Here is a 16,170-nt window from a genome sequence, read left to right as displayed (position 1 = left end):
TAAATTTTTTTCTACCATTTAACCTTTACCCTCCTTTCCCCGTTCCTTTTATTCCTCCTCTTAATTTTAATTAATTTAAGGAGACGGAAGGGGGAGGTTAGGTTAAGGGGGTAGAAAGGAGAGGTTAAGTTAAAGTAGAGGAGGGTAATTAATTTAAAGTAAATTAAGGAGATTTTATTATAAATCAATATATATATTAATTATATATACGAATTAGGAGGATTTATAATAATCTCGGGATTAACCCAATTATATAAAGGATAAGTCTTTAGGAAGGGCTGGCTTAATAAATTGGAGGCAAATTTATTATAATATAAACCCTTTCTGGATTCCGTTTATAAATAGGAAGTATTAATATTACGTATATATATAATAGGTATAGGAAGGGATTTATGTAATATTAAAAAAGTATATTATAAATATTTTTAAAATTTAATTGTCATGGGGCTGGCGCCCAGAGGTAATGCCTGGCTTGCATCCTTGTATAAGCCAGGCCTGTGCCTGCCACGGGCTTGCCTGCCGCGGGCTTGCCTGCTGCGGGCTTGCCTGCTGCCTGCAGTCTTCTGGCACATTCTATGCCCTATCTCTGTTGTGTATTTAGCTGTGCCCAGTCTAGGTGCCAGACTAGCTCGGACCTTTTCCTCTTTGTTGATAATTATAAGCTCTTTTCAAGGCCTACCTGTATGTATACCGCGTAGAACCCTTACATTAATTACGCTAGGCAATCTCTTCTATTTTTTAAATAATCCTCTATATAATCTAGGCGGATTTTAAGGCACAATAGAAAACCGCGGTACGCTATTATCGGGTCAAAATATATCGAATTAAAGTATTAAGAGCACCTACTATTAACGGAATTAATCTATAAAAAGCTTTTTTTATAATTTAATCCTATTTAAACGTATTATTAATACGTTTAAATATAATATTAGAATATAAATTCTACTTTTTATTAATTATTAGATACGTATACTAGATTAGATTATTAGTTGCGTAGTCGAAATTGTAAGGAGTGGATAATATAAATGTATTTTTACTAATTTAATATTTTGTAAGAAATATATTATAATTAAATATTCAATAATTAACCCCGATTCGTTTATTAGCGACCTTACCTAAATAAAAATAAAAACTATAAGAAAGTACTTATTTAATTCTTATATTTAATATATATATATATCAATAATATAATTAGACTTAATACGCTTATTAATTATATTTTATTCCGCCGGTAGCGGTATACCTACTTTCAAAATTCATTAAAGTAAATGGCAATATTATTAAATGTTATTATTAATATTTGTAAGTGAATAGCGTAAATCTATATAAATTTATATAAAATAGGCTTATTTAATATAATAATCTAAAAATGCCGATAATAAATTTATAGAGATATATAGCGACGACTTCTATTGTCTAATCTATTTATAGTACCGGTTTAATCTATATAAGCCATATATATTAACAATAAGTAGTCCGACGTACAATTCCCTAAGTATGAATATAAGTAAAAACTTATTATACTAGGAGAATATTTATTTATATACCCAAAATTCGATTAGGATTTATAAATATTATTACTAATAAATATTCTTTAACGACGTAATATAAATAATTATACTACTAAATATAAATGTAATAATATTATATATATTAATTATATATCTAGCCTAATTTCCTTAAAGCGGTTTTTAATTTGCTAAATAGTCTTCGGGAATTCGAGCCGTCTAGCGAATATTTAAATCGAACTTTTAAAATTAAATAAAATAAAAAGGGCTGTAATTTCGAAGTATTTTATACTAAATAAATAAACAGCACTCTTATTAATAACTCTAAGGTTCCTATAAACCTTCCATAATATATTTTAGAATAAATAGAACCCGCCGCCGATTTCTTCGAATCGTCGTCGCTTCTACATACGCCTGCCCCCTTCTAAATAAGGAAGAAGTAAATTAACTCTCTTATACTACTTATATATTAAATTTATATTAATTTAATATGAAATAGCAACTTAATAAACTTTGAAAAAGAAATTATAGAGGAGCTAAACCGGGGATTTTTAGCGGAATATAGTATAAATAATACTGCTGCTATTCCAGCTATTATTATAAGGGGTATTAAAATAGTAACGAAACCTTCGCGGAATAAATAAATAAATTATTCGACTTAATTAAATTGTAATAATAAGAGGAAATAAGGGGGGGGATATATTAAGACTTAGTACCGACCCTTAACCGACGGGCCTGTACTATATAGCACTTACCTAATATTTAACTTTCTAGAAGGAAGGTATTAATATATATATAGAAAGAACTTACGAAAATAAAAAAGAAGAGGTTATTTAAAATAAAAAGTAGTTAAGTATACGAAGAAATTAGGTACTTAGTAAGGCCTAACGGAAAGGATAATTGGGGACGGATTCCTATATATTTAAAATTAGCCGCTCTAGGCTTTTAAAAGTTCTAATTTTCCTCCTTATCTTTATTTTCTTTACAATTAATTCAATTAGTACAAATTTTGCTAGCACATATAATATATATATACTTAGCCTACGCTATATAAAATATATTAGGGTTAAGTATAACTGGCTAGGTCGGTGCGCGTATATAATTTATTGAAATACGGCTATCAATGGCGCGTTCGCGGGCTTCGTAAGGGGTTCGTACGGAGAAGATACAAAAAGGAACTCATCACGTAACAAGACCCTCTTTTTGTAATGCCCCCCGTGACAGTACCCGGGTCTATTGAGGCTGAAAGTTGAAACCTTGATCATTTCGCCAAGGTTACTGTATCGGAATACTGCAAAGAGATACGACATGCTGCTTTCATTCACCCAGCTGTATAGTGCATTGCTACACATCTTCCAAGATCCAAGTTCAGAAAGCATTGGATCGACTCGACCTCATTGCCGTGAGAACCATTACTCCTCTGTCTAGTATTTATACTCGCATGTCAGCATCACTACCAAGGTCACAGAGCTTCTCTTGTTCTCCTTGAATCCTCTTCAACAAACATTATTCCACGCCCTCGTCTTTCGTCTCTCGTTGCTTCCCCCCGCTTGCCCTTTTTGTGAATTAAGAGATATCTTTCATGTTCATCATCGTCTCGCCCAAAGCATTCGCTTAAGCAGAAACCTTGGCCTTGTACTTTATCGCCGCCTTGTCAAAGAGGTCGCTCTTCTCGGCCAAATCGGTCAGGAAGGGGTGGTTGGGATCAGCCTGCTCGAGGGCACTGTAAAGCAGACATATATGTTAGCATGTGTAAGTAACAAAGGAGAGGCATAGGTAGGAAACCGGAGCCATGTGTGTATATGTGTAACGTACGCCTTGTACTCAGCCGAATCTTGCCCAGTAATGACGCTCCAGACGAGCTGGTTCGCAATGGCGTCCGCGAATCCGGGCTCCTTCTTGAGCGCCTGGTCCAGAGCAGCCTGAGACTCCTCTGTGCGGCCGAGATGGAGCTCGGCAACGGCCTGCGAGACGAGACTCCGTACGGAAGAGGTAGCGGGTGCTTGTGCAAGCTCTTCGAAGACGTAAAATGCTTGTTGGTACTTGTCGCCGCCCTGTTGAGTAGTAGTAGACAAAAAGTCAAGAGTCAGTAAAACCGCTTATTCCAATCGCACACAACCTGACCTCCTGGATCCTCCTTCCTCCTGTCTCGCTCAAAAGGGGGAAAGGGGAGAAAACTAACCAGCCTCAACCCAACCCACGACTCAGCCAGGTTAAACAGCAGACTATCCTGCGCCAGCCTCCGCGCGCTGGCCACCTCCTTAACCGCCAAGTCCGTCCTGTTCTGCGCCAGGTAGATGTGCACAATCAGCGCGACAGCCTCCAGGTTGCCCTGGTGTCTCTGCAGCAGCGCCAGCGCCTCGTCGGCTTTACCCGCCGCCGCCAGCACCGTCCCGCCCACGACCTGGACGATCCCGATTTCGCCCGCGTCCGTGGCCGCCAGCTGCTCGATCGTCTCCACGGCCGACTCGGCGTCGCCCGCGCTCAGCTGGGCCAGCGCGCCCACCGCCTCGAGCTCCGGCTTCTTCTCTCCCGCAACTTCGGCGAGCACGTCCTCGGCCTGGCCGAGCGCGATGCGCGCGCGCAGCTGGAGGACGCGCGCGGGGAGGGCGTTCTCGGACGAGAAGGAGGTGGTGTCGAAGTCGATGACTTCTTGGTATTGGCCTTGGTGGAAGTGGCTCTCGATGTTGATTAACTCGGCCTCGGCTCCGAAGGGGTCGGACATCTTGATTATCGGTTTGGGGGAGTTTTAGGATTATTAGATGATGGTGGTATTGATCGAATGGCAAGGGTTAAGTTGGCGTCGAGGACCGGCCTGGTGTGAGATTATGGGATGACCCAGGTATTGATGTCGTAAAGTTGTTGGTTGTTGTCGGTATAGGGACTGTTTGTTGTTGATTGTTGAATGATGGACAGTTCAGTATAGCTTCAGTGGTTGATAGGGGATAAAGCCACCAAGTAGAAAGTGGACAGCCAAACGGGTACCTCGACGTGGAGCTGTCTGGTGGAGGCGGAACATGCCCGCCCCAGCTTGCCCGTGGAGGGGATGTGGGGATTGGTCAGTGCGCACGTTCGTCTGGAAAGAATTCTGCCGGTCATAATTTTGGCGGTGAGCAGCCTGCGTCGACTTGTCTGCAACTTCTTCGATTTTCTCTTTTCATTTCCTTCTTTTTTCCCTTTTTCTTCAATCTGCGCGACCTCCACAATCCGGTTGTCGCCTCATTCAAAAACTCAATCCGAACCACCGCCAACATGGCCCAAGGCTCGGGCAGCAAAATCACCAAGCCCAACCCTGGACTAAACCGGTCCAAGGGCGGCAAGACTCCCAAGAAGTCGGGCGTCTCCAAGGTCAAGAAGAACAAGACCAAGGCCGACAAGGTCCAGAAGAAGTTCACCGCCGGCATGGCGGCCAAAACCGAGAAGATGTTGGGCGCCAGAGCTGGTCATCTGGAGCTGATCGGCAAGGGCAAGAAGGAGGAGAACAAGGAGAAATTCAAGGGCGGCACCAGAAAGTTCGGCTAAACAACTGCTTACTCGAGAACGCCTGATACGGGGACAACGGCAACTCACCAGACGTTTTTCTGTGCCAACGCTGATGGATGTTGCGTGGCAACGTTGGGGTATCTCGCGGGGGTGGTGGATGAAGAGGGGATGCCGGGGTGGACGCGGAGGCACAGCAGGAAGAGCGAACGAGGAGGGAGGACACAGCGACTGGGAGGGAATCTCGTCACGACGAACGACGAACAGCACATTTTCAGCGTAAATTTACGGGCACTCAATCCCACGGACACAACACTTGGGGTTCAAACAAAATTTTTTGGCAACACTAGCAAAGCGAACACTGTTCTGGACAACGATTCACCAGGCATACAATACCCCTTCTTCTGGAATACAACACCATTTATCGCTGTCCAAAGATCGCCTGACGTCCACATTGCACAAATTAGATGAGTTCTGGGATTATCGGCAGCGTGACATAGTTGTCAAAGCCGTCTCCGAAATGGATATGGTTCTGGCCAGCAAACTTGGAACCGGGTCTGGAGCAATGTTAGCACGCGACGACCAAACCCAGGGAATCCTACCGTTGAAAAGGAAACTCACCTGTCTGTCTCAGAGTTGTGCTGGAAGATCCCAGCTCCTTGCGTGTCGCCACTGGCAACCTCAAGCACAATCCTACCACCTACGCCCACCACCACGTTGGTTGGCCAGAGCTCAACGTCAACGCCGTACACCTCCCCAGCCTTAACGGGAAGAACATCCGCCGAGAAGTATTCTCTATAAGGAAGCCACGGCTTGTGCTTGGGATTCTCCTCGTGGACCTTTCGGTTGCTCACTCGGAGCCAGCCTTTGCAGACAGGGACGGGGTCACCCGCCGTTCCGGTGTAGAACACTTCGTTCCCCGAAGGGTCGATATGGCGAATGGTCAGGAAGAGGTCAATGTCTGCCTCGTTCTGCGGGTTCTCAGGTGTCACCGAGACATTCAAGTGCGCCACGATGTGGCCGGTTATCTCGGTCTCTTTCTCGAAGGGTGCCGAGATGAACTGTACCAGCTCAGGCTTGTCCAGGCTTCCGAGAGCTTTGTATCCGATCTGCTTTGGCGTGGTCGGGTTTGGCTTGTTCCGGGAGAGAGTGTGATCAGATCCAAGATAGAAGTCTGTATACTCTGTTGAATTAAGCGGCCATTGGCCCTCTGACCTTTTCTCGTACGCTTTCTCCTTCTCTGCATCATTGAACCCGATATTACCTTTGCGCAGCGTTATCTCGATTGGAGAGACTTTGTCCGGGACACTCCAGCCGACCCTGTCCTCTCCCTTGAGAAAGGCATCAAGGAAACTTTTCTGGAGCTCAACTTGCTCCTTATAGTAGAACGGAAGATCGTGTCGACCGGTGATGAAACGCAGATACTTGAACTTTGATCCGGCATACATATAACCCAGCACGTTCCCGCGCAGATGGAGCGTGATGCCACCCCAGTTCGCCACGCTAAGCACAGGAACTTCGATGTCTTCAAGTCGATACTCCTTGCTGGCGTAATAATCCTCATCGCGGAACCGGTGCGCCTCGTTGTCTTTGGTCTGGTCGTTCCTGTTTGCTGCCAACTGTTCCTCGGACAGGTCACCTTCGATCGTATCTTCCTGGCCCCTGGCGCCGGGTCCGTCAGGTGGGAACTCCAGTTTGGAGCGGCCGGGCAAGCCATACTGGTTAACCAGCACCTGCCGGTTCCACCAGATATCGATGAAGTTGTTAGAAAGGATTCCGCCATGTCGACACCGATCACGGTAGTAGTCCGACATGCCTTCCCAGGGGATGATGGCCGCTAAGCCTTTCGGTCGACGAGCAGCGACTCGCCATTGCGAACCTGTTTCGATTGTCAATAACCGTTCTTATTCTCCCCCTTTTTCTCCTTCTTCTCTCAACCACCACGGCACCCAACCCCGTATCAACACTAAACAAGCGACCATCGCATAGTCACTCACCAGCATAATAACTAACCCCCAACAACCCCACCTTCCCATTCGACCACTCCTGCTCCGCACACCACTCAATCACCTCACAGAAACACTCGCTCGTGTCCCTGCTCATCGTATCCAACAACCCCGGGCTCTGGCCCGTCCCGCGCTCGTCCGCCCGCACCACCGCGTACCCCTGGCCGCACCAGTACACCGGATCGGGCGTCTCCCAGGCGGAGAACTCGGACCGCTGCTCGGCGTTGACCTCGGCGAAGGAACCCGGGTGGAATGAAGAGTAGGGGATGTCCTTGCCGTAGGGGCCGTAGGTTACTATGACTGGGTATTTCTTTTCAATATCTGGTTGGGGTTCTTTGGGGAGGTAGACGTTGGCGCGGATGGGGAACGGGGAGGATTTGAGATGGATGAAGACGTTTTTCATGAAGAGGATTCGTGGGTCGGGGACGGTAGTTTGGATGTCGAGAAGGCGAGGGCGGCCGTAGATCGTTCGTTGGGGGTGAGTAGTAGAGTCGCCCATGGTTGGTAGCGGTTCGTTCTGGTTCGGGTGTTGGTATGTATGCTTGTTTGGTATGATGCTGTTTGGTGTGCTGAGTTGGTCTAATATTATCTAGCGAGGTTCGAGCAGGCGGATGATGACGGATGAAAAGGAAAAGGATATCTTTACTTGCCCTGGCACTCTGCTGTGCTGTTCACGTCAGTAGTTGAGGCAATGGTTGAGTACACGATTCCCATCACGATCATCGAGTCTCATTAAAAGGCGGGGTACTAGACATCAACTGCACATGCAGCTGTGTTGCACGAAGTCCGGGTACTACTAGCTATACGGAACTCGGTGGAATTCACTTCCGTTGCATAACGGGATTCGAAAACGCATGAGTCGCTGTTTCCTCTTTTTGTCGTCCTTCGGCTCATGAAGAACCTTCAAGATCTGCTTGACTGATTCGAGAAAGACAAAGAACTCAGAGTTCCGTCGATACAATCACCAAAAGCATCATCGAATGCAAAATAAACCATCTTAAATGAACAGCACGGCCGCATAAGGACAACGGAACTGTCTCCAAAAAAAAAAAAACACCACGGTTATGGAGAGGGTGACGATGCTTGACCATCTTGCCTCCATGTTCTCCAAGAAACTCGAAGACATTTCTCTCAACTTCCCAACAAGGAGAAGAGCAAACTTCGCACACCCCAAACTCTTTGAGGGAGCAGCATGCCGACGCCATTTGCAATCGCCAACCTCAAACAACTTAAAAGACCAAGGTCGTCTCGTCGTTTCGTGTTAAGACCATAAATGCGGAGTGTCCGAGTGTCTGAGGAGGTGCAAAAAGGCGAAATCTTAGTCGGTCGAACGGTGCTGCAAACGACACTACAAACAACAACCCCCATTTTAAACCTCAAAACAAAAAACAAAAACCGCAAACCATCATTTACGACATCCTCATCCCTTCCCCGATCAAATAAAAAATGCAAAAAAGCTAAGTCGCCCAGGTAGGTTTGTAGAACGAACGACAATACCCCAGCTGCAGACTTTACGAAAACCGCCACGCTAAGTTATTCATCAACGGTAACCACTGCGCCATGAGACCACAGGGCTCCCCGTTGTGGTAGAGGGGCTAGGTAACGGACCTTATATGGTGCTTGCCACTTGTGGTGCCTGCTGCCTGGGCCAGTCTGGGGAGGTGCGCGGGAAGGAGGGGGTCTGTCGTCCGATGTCTGGGGGAGGGCAGCGCGGCAGGAGCGGTGGCAGGAATGATGGCAGGAGCGATGGCAGGCGCATGGCATCGTATCGATGCAGTACAGCAGCGCTGCGCTGCTTGACATGTGATGACTTGGAAAGTCCCATGACATTCGATCATATACTTTCTGAGAAAGACCTCGCGCTATCGCAACTAGAAACCCTGGGACCATTGAGGTTTGAGCTCCTTCTTTCCTTCCTCTGTTCATACGTTTCTATCCCTGGTATATGACCGGATTCTAAAACCTTTTAACCATTGGCGTTCAATTTCCAGGAACTAGACCTCTAAACCAACTACTCAGGTCCATCTTCAACGAGCTGGCGAACCAATCCTGATATTCAATCTCATGGTACCTAGCTTCAGATACGACTATCCGACCTTTCCCATCGACTCTGACAATAGCTTCGTGCATGGTGAATCAACAATTGGTTGATCCTCATGTGTCATGAACTACTCTGCAAGCATCATCGGCCTCTCGTCGCGAACAGTTGCTGAGTGGCAATGGTCAAAGGACTGGCAGAATAGACTACGCCAAAACAGTTGTTGTTGTTGTTGTCAAGGCACGCTTTGGCTTCGAAAGCACTTTAGTTTAGGGTGTGCCGGATGTTGTTTTGGTTCAGTCAGTCAGAAACGCCACCACGAGTCGTTGGTTGAGAACTACTTGGAGTGCGGAAAAGATAAAGAGTTCTGGACATCACGGATCGTTGAACCGGTACATGTCCGTTCGCTGTGCATGTCAACTCTGGCCAGCCGTACCGGACATATAGAGTAGTGTTCGAAGGCAAAATCAGTGTGAGCTCGACAAAGTGGCAAGGACCCATCACATTTTAGGGAAGTGTGAGGGGATGGAGTGATTGCCTCATCCGGCTGCTTTCGTTCCGGGTTGTGCGTCAGAGAAGGCAGATGAAATGGATGAAGAGAGATAACAGCGAGGACTTGGACGGAGGTAGCGGATACGCAGGACTCATAGGCCACACTGGTGTGGTGGGGGGTGGTGAGGATTGATCCTGATAGTTCGATCAACAATGTTGATTGCTGTTGTCAAGATTTGTTGAGCTTTAGAGGTAGTAGACACTCTGTGAGCAAGTGACAATAGACGCCGTTGAGATATACACTTGTCGTCCTATGTGCAGACTGCTCTACTAACTTGATGTATTCTCCTGTTTTAATTTCGTTAAGTACCAAAAGATGACACGTCGAGTTAAGTCAATGGCCTTGCCATGGTTGGCTGACGGTTCCTGTGTTCGTGACTCGTGAGTGAGTTCGTAATGTTACTCAACATGTAAATTTGAGATGCCCCCATCAGGAGGATGGCAATATAAGCTATGCCCCTGGATCCAACAAAGATGATCCGGAGGTGAAAATAGCAAAATGATAGTTCGAGTAAAGCGTGTTTACTTGCTTACCAACTATAGCCGACATCACTTTTCGGCAAGTGACGCAACATCCTCCAGTCTTCATCCGCCCTCTGATTTTCCTGCTTGCTGACCTCGACGCGGTGAGGCTACAACGATCGATCGCAGACCTCTGATCAGCAGCTTACAAGACATGAGCTCAAATCCTACGATTCCGAAGAAGGGCCGAGGAAGAGCATCGGGATCCAAAAGCGCACGCATGTAAAAAAAATTGCATACCAGCCCTCAACCTCTAATCGGAAGAGCCTTCCGTTCCTTCCGGATCGGCACACACCGAAGCCGCCAAACCCGACCCGCGGTCTACATTCTCGTGACTGGCAGAAAGCCCGAGGCTCGTTCTCGTCTCAACCGAACTCTCATACGGAATGAACGGATCTTACAATATCTGGGCACCAAGGCAAGGTCTAGCTTCCGTATGTGGGTTGGAATGCCGTAGCCATATCAAAACACTAGAAGCGCAAGGCCGGGGTGGCGATTTAAAGAAAACCTGTGCTTCTTACTGATCGGTACCCGTACCACCCTTGTTCGTATTGATGAACACTCCCCATGTCGTTCATGTGGGTAGGGATCGTGCAGACGTCATGAACTATCGAAACATGGCTGTGGACCCCTATGATGAACTTCCTTCGCATCGGGCGGTAGCAGCATACAAAGCAGGCGGGGCTGTATGTAGAGCATCACTCTAAAGTCAGCCCTGAGGAAACGGCTGGGGCTGAGTGGAGGGAGTGGCGTTAGGTCCCCTGGGAAAGGAGGGAAGCTTGCTCACAGGACTTTGCCTCAGAACAAATCTAGACTGTCCAGAAATGTGGCAGACTCATGGGGAAGGGTTGCTGATCGTCGGTTTCTGCCCTGCTCGCAGCCGTAGTAAGCCTCAAAATACGGCGATTCGGCATAGCATTGAAAAGTGGAATCCCAAACCAGAGATATCTCGTGGTGTTGACGCGACTGGAAAGCCACAGTTGACCCATAAACATGTGACTGCTCGCGTGCCTCGCTGTCTCAGGGAATAAACGGTCGCTAAGCTCGTAGTGCTGGTGAGATTAGCTGCATACATCATTATGCGGGGGGATCTGGTTGATCTTGCACGATCCAAGGCAAAGGTTTCACCGATCACTGATCGCTTCTCAATTATACTGGGGAGTGGTGACCTACGTCCCGCCACGGGTGGCTGCATTTATTCAGGCCTTGTGCTTAAAGGTGACCCAGGCCGTTGGCACCGCCCGTGAACTAAAACAAAGGCCCGGCCGTTTGTAGCTTTTGTGAAAGGACCGACGCGACGCATGGCGTACGCCTCGCATCCTCAGAGTCGGTGTTCCGGAAATCTAAGCATATTGAGTGGATGGGAGTCCGGTAGGGAGTCGGCGACATGGTATGTCGGGGACCAAACAACCCCAACTGGATTGGACAAAAACTATAGGGGCAGTCATTAGCCGGAACAGCCGCCGTTCGCGTGTAGTCAACCCCCCGGGGTATTCAGTATCAGTGCATCCCATGGTGAGTTTTTCTCCGACATAACGGCGGAAGTGACAACGTGTTGCTGTGAGCGAACACCAGAGGTTATCGAGTACCGTCACGTTACTTTCATGATTGGTCAAGCACTGCTCTTTGATGTTCGGTGTGAATCACCTCTCTTGGGGATGTTTCCGGTGCATGAGTCGTCATGGTTCGGAAACTGTGTCCAATAAAGTTATTCATTGGTGATCTTTGAGGGGACTGTATAACGTTTCTCTGCACACAACTTTAGCTAGCTTTGGGTTTCTCGTGATTCTAGACAGTGAGCTTATCCATAAAGATCGAAGCTGTCAAGCCTGCATCGGCTTCTCTCGTCTTATTGTCCTTGGCCATGATGATTGTGAGGATATGCGATAGAGGTAGAGGTATGAGCAGAAAGGGTTGAGGAGAGGGAGACAGCCACAGGAACTTGGCCGCAGGCGGGAAGCCAAGGCAGCCACGGAAACACAGTGGAACATGTCAAGCACCATACCTCAAACACTCGACAATAAACCAACAGCTATGTTCCCTGGTGAGTTGAAGAAGGAGTTCCCTGCTTGAACTTTGTCGTAGGGGGTCGAAATCTCGTACCTGACATAAATGAACCGGGCCGTGCCTGTTAGAACCCTTTCGGTGTCTGAAACCTGGGCCTTGGTGTGCCGCTGTGTTTATTCCATGCTTTATTCTGAAACCAGTCAGCCTCCAGGATGTGAACCTGGGAAAGTAGAGTAACGCTGGGTGAGAATAAACTTAATCAATAGGGGTTATCATCCAACCAGGTGATGGCGGAATGGGGATGTTCGAAGGGGGCGATGATTATCATGTTGTAGGTGAACGTGACGGGATTGTGTGAAACTTGTGAGTTGGAAATTCAACAGAACTAAGTTGAAGTGCAGTCGAGTGAGAGGGAACACTTGAACAACTGCAACCACGAACGGTCCCGAAGATGGGAGTCCCTTCCACTTGGTGCTTCGTCGGGACAATTTGGTAGTCCGAACCGGTGCCTCAAGCCCGGGCTCCTTCCCGTTCTGTGCCCCCTTCTGTGTTGCCTTCCTTTAGTTGTAGGTAACTTCATTCCATTGTCGGGGCATCTTTACACTTGGTAAGCACCTTCCAGGTTCGTCTTGGTGTTACTCGGAAGTTTGGATTTTACCCGTCGTTTTTGTTTTGGTCATTGTGACCACTTGGAGTTCGATACACTCCGCTTCGCTTCAACTTCGAGTTCGGTGAACATCCAAATCTCTTGCCCATGATGCCGAATGTTGCCGTGAGTAAACATATCTCTGAAACCTGCCAGCCACCTCCAGTTGCCGTAATAGAGTGGCTTGCCGCCTTCGAGCTCAACGGTTAAGGTACGACACAAGAGCAATATGCTGAAAATTCAATGCCCATTTTCTCGAGGCCATTTTCGAAGATGCGAATGTGGTGACCATGTCGATGATGAAAGAGGAGAGTCTAGAGCTTACAGATCTCCTGTTTTACCATTTCCCATGTCTTGTCGCAGAGCCTCACAGGGCAGCCGAGACCCTGCTGGTCCTCCGCAATACGCTTTACCGTTTCAGGATTGGCGGGGTCCAGGTACCAACCTGCACTGAGCAGGGCGTTTGCAGCGCATTCCGTACTAACAATTACGGTGAACTGTAAATTACGTACATAGTGCACGGGCCAGACGGGAGGACATGTTCAACATCACCGCAGCGAAGTATGTCGGCTCCTCGCGGCTTTCTCTCCTTGACTTGAACTAACAACTGCCCAGTTGATCCAGTTCCCCTCTGCCCCGGCCATCCCGGCCGCACTCGCCCAAGGACATCCAAGAATCACTTGCGCATGGATCTTCCAATTTCTATTTCAGATTTACCCTATTCATTCATTCTCTCTGCGTCGGATGGACGCCTTGCTGTCCGGCCATGAGTAGGACAGACTGAAAAGCTTCGGACCAGGCCGGACTTGGAGTTTCGAGAGAGGTACCTCACGTTCAACCTTAGGGGCACATCACAATCAGTGATGAGCTCAAGTTGAGCGTTGTACCTTTTCACAGTCCCCTTGTTCGCCCTTACTGGTACCCCAGCCAATGATGGCTTGGCTACGCAGGTCGGGATCACACTGGGTGTCGCCAGTCCGCACACTCGGGTTGACGGATGCGAGGGGGGTTTTGCCGTTCCCCAAGGTACGGATGCTGGGACGCACCACTTCCCCGGGGAATCGACACCCGCATTGCTTCCGTCTGCTACGCTGCATAGGGTTGGACGAACGCAAGATTGGGACTCGATGCCCGGAGAATTTGTGACCAGAAGATTGACCAGTGGCTGTCGGATGGCTTGGGGCTGGTGACTGCTTCTCCCAGAGCATTGGTAAGTGGTCAGTATCTCATTTACTTGCATATTTTATCTCTCACGTCTTTATTCAGCAATCCAGCGCCATCAAAAGATTTGGAATACCACAGCTACCCGATGCAGATGCCTGGTCAAGTTCATCAGTCAATCCCCTGCCATCGCCAATCCCCATCTGTCGCCAGGACGGGCATGGACCCAAGCTCAGCCAACTTGCCCGACATGCTTTTCATGAGCGAAGGAGCTGAAACCCGGCACATATGAGCGGTACATGGCTACATGCTTGGAGACGTTACATTCCTGATTGGATATGGTTGGAAATAATACCCGAACTGTCAGCCACAGGGTCTTTTTTCCAGGGACTATTCGGCTTTCATTCAACATGCAGTGCGCCCTCTCAATTATCTTATCTCTTCCATCTGGGTCCGACATCATGAGCTCGATGTGGAGCCATCTCTTTGTCAAGCACAGATCGACTGTGTACTTGGCTTTACTTGTGGACAGGTCTTCCTCGGTCCCGCAGACCATGTCACTTGAGAATTCAAAAGTAACAGTTGGACTTGACAGACTGCCGCGTTACGTCGTGCCCGGGCTTGCCCTCCGGTGTAAGAGGTTTATCAAAACCATTCCGTTATCGCGAATGACCGAGTTCCTTATTCTTTGGCAAGAAGTTGGCGGTTGCAGCTGTAGAACAGGAATCTGCTAGCCAACGCTCTGGGTAGAGCTTAGTCAAGGGAGTGCGCCAGGGAAAACCCCGAAACAATGGCCGTTTTCTGCGCTTCGTGGATCAAACCGCGTCAAGGGCTGTCAGTGGTATCAGCTCAAGCACTTTGGACCCATCCAGGCGGAACCCTGATCACAGTTGTCTCAGACCGGGACGCTTTCAAACTACCCGCTGCCGCTGACTGACAACCAAGCCTAGACAAAGCTAGCTAACATGGCCTAACGAGCCTTGGTACCTGGCGCTTCCCGAGGAGGTCGGCTAATGTGAAGCGGACTTGGTCAGTATCGTTGACGGAATTCAATGCCGTCAACGGACGGAGGCTCTTCCGGGCGGCCTGGACTAGTGAGCGGCGAGAGCTTGAGCTCCTCGGACCGACCAATGCTACATTTCCATCAAGTAAGCGAAGAAGGTACTGGCGGCTAGGTTAATATCACGATTACTCCACGAAGTAGGTCCCCGATGCGGCCTAACATATGGTCCAGTGGATATCTTACCTTTACAGTCTTGGATGTCTCTATGACAGCATATGAACTTCCAACCAGGGAAGTCAAGGCCGCAGCTTTTCTTGGGCCACTCACCAAAGAAGTGCTATAGCCTATCGCTTAAATCAACCACAATAGTTTGACTTATGAACGCAGAGGAACCCCAACACATTGCCCTTGAAAGTTTCGATAGGCCATCCAAGGGCGCCGCTCGTCACATCGAAGCTCCCTCCCTCCCATACTAATGATACTAAGCCAGCTGAAGCCAAGCTACAATGTCTAGTGATCACCGGCCGTAGCAGCTGAGAAATTGATACCTTTCCCATCATTGCCAGGAGAACAATCAAGACCATCCAACCCCATGTCCAATCATGCGGAGAGAATATGTCGTTGTTCCACCTTACCGTGACGGTTGAAGTCCAGACGACGACACAACTAGCTTATCGCTTTAGACAAGGCACGGACCATGTGCGCCAGTGATGGTGGGGTGCTGAGGGGAATCTCCACCACGCTAGGCTGTTTGGGTGAGTTGGAAATGATGTGCATATCCTCGCCTGCCCCCCGCCATAGCATGTAACTTCCCTTCTGGGAGTGCAACTCGTACGGGCACCAACTGAAGCAAAAGAACGAAGCCAAACTCACTCGCTTCAACAATACACAACAACAAGAGCTACAACAAAGTCAAGTTTCAGGGTCACCAAGCTGCGTCTTCCAGCCGATATGTGGCTCTGTTATCTACCTCTACAGTTGCCCGACATGGTACTTTCATCGCTGTAAGCCCGTACCAAGAAAGCTGAGACTGCGCCCATCAACTCCAACACACAACCCACTCACTCTTCGATGTCATGGCGTTTTCTCGATACCAAGCATCGCGTCCATGACATGAATTTGTTGCTTTTCCCTTCCCATCGATCGGTAGGTACAAGGTGGACGCCATCCCCCATCTCTCACTCCTGCAGAAAACCCCCTGGCGCATCAACCCAAGTTCCAACGTCAGATACCGCACCTGGTAAGCA

At 48.2% G+C, this 16,170-nt stretch overlaps 4 protein-coding genes across 4 annotated transcripts; 1 reads left to right on the top strand and 3 right to left on the bottom strand.

The window, feature by feature from the left end:
• Positions 1 to 2,622: 2,622 nt before the first annotated feature.
• B0H65DRAFT_456737 (coatomer epsilon subunit-domain-containing protein) lies at positions 2,623 to 4,505 on the bottom strand. Its single transcript, XM_062826312.1, has 3 exons — positions 3,691 to 4,505; positions 3,324 to 3,562; positions 2,623 to 3,231 (listed from the first exon to the last, which is right to left on the bottom strand). Exons 1-3 carry the CDS (start codon positions 4,231 to 4,233, stop codon positions 3,123 to 3,125), a joined length of 891 nt encoding a protein of 296 aa, XP_062684318.1. The 5' UTR covers positions 4,234 to 4,505; the 3' UTR covers positions 2,623 to 3,122.
• Positions 4,506 to 4,760: 255 nt separating this feature from the next.
• Positions 4,761 to 5,271, top strand: B0H65DRAFT_546090 (uncharacterized protein; the record flags this gene model as incomplete). Its single annotated transcript, XM_062829426.1, has 2 exons — positions 4,761 to 5,020; positions 5,256 to 5,271. The coding sequence occupies 2 exons, from the start codon at positions 4,761 to 4,763 to the stop codon at positions 5,269 to 5,271; spliced, it is 276 nt and encodes a 91-aa protein (XP_062684317.1).
• Positions 5,272 to 5,451: 180 nt separating this feature from the next.
• Positions 5,452 to 7,885, bottom strand: B0H65DRAFT_518881 (Alpha/Beta hydrolase protein; the record flags this gene model as incomplete). The annotated part of the gene is made up of 3 exons (XM_062828706.1): positions 6,986 to 7,885; positions 5,610 to 6,867; positions 5,452 to 5,545 (listed from the first exon to the last, which is right to left on the bottom strand). The coding sequence occupies exons 1-3, from the start codon at positions 7,491 to 7,493 to the stop codon at positions 5,452 to 5,454; spliced, it is 1,860 nt and encodes a 619-aa protein (XP_062684316.1). The 5' UTR covers positions 7,494 to 7,885.
• Positions 7,886 to 15,267: 7,382 nt separating this feature from the next.
• On the bottom strand, positions 15,268 to 15,551 carry B0H65DRAFT_456702 (uncharacterized protein). The gene has a single exon (XM_062826311.1). The coding sequence runs from the start codon at positions 15,505 to 15,507 to the stop codon at positions 15,280 to 15,282; it is 228 nt and encodes a 75-aa protein (XP_062684315.1). The 5' UTR covers positions 15,508 to 15,551; the 3' UTR covers positions 15,268 to 15,279.
• Positions 15,552 to 16,170: the final 619 nt, after the last annotated feature.

Source organism: Neurospora tetraspora (genome assembly GCF_033439725.1).
Source record: "Neurospora tetraspora strain CBS 560.94 chromosome Unknown B0H65scaffold_2, whole genome shotgun sequence".
Classification (NCBI taxonomy): Eukaryota; Fungi; Ascomycota; class Sordariomycetes; order Sordariales; family Sordariaceae; genus Neurospora; species Neurospora tetraspora.
This window is presented reverse-complemented; position numbering and strand designations above follow the sequence as displayed.

Excerpts from the sequence above, each read along its gene's own strand:
- B0H65DRAFT_456702 (XM_062826311.1), bottom strand. The coding sequence starts at position 15,507 with ATGGTCTTGATTGTTCTCCTGGCAATGATGGGAAAGGTATCAATTTCT.
- B0H65DRAFT_456737 (XM_062826312.1), bottom strand. The coding sequence starts at position 4,233 with ATGTCCGACCCCTTCGGAGCCGAGGCCGAGTTAATCAACATCGAGAGC. Across the intron at positions 3,563-3,690 it reads CGTGGGTTGGGTTGAGGCTG|GGCGGCGACAAGTACCAACA; the intron begins GTTAGTTTTCTC and ends ACTACTCAACAG. Across the intron at positions 3,232-3,323 it reads GATTCGGCTGAGTACAAGGC|TGCCCTCGAGCAGGCTGATC; the intron begins GTACGTTACACA and ends TCTGCTTTACAG.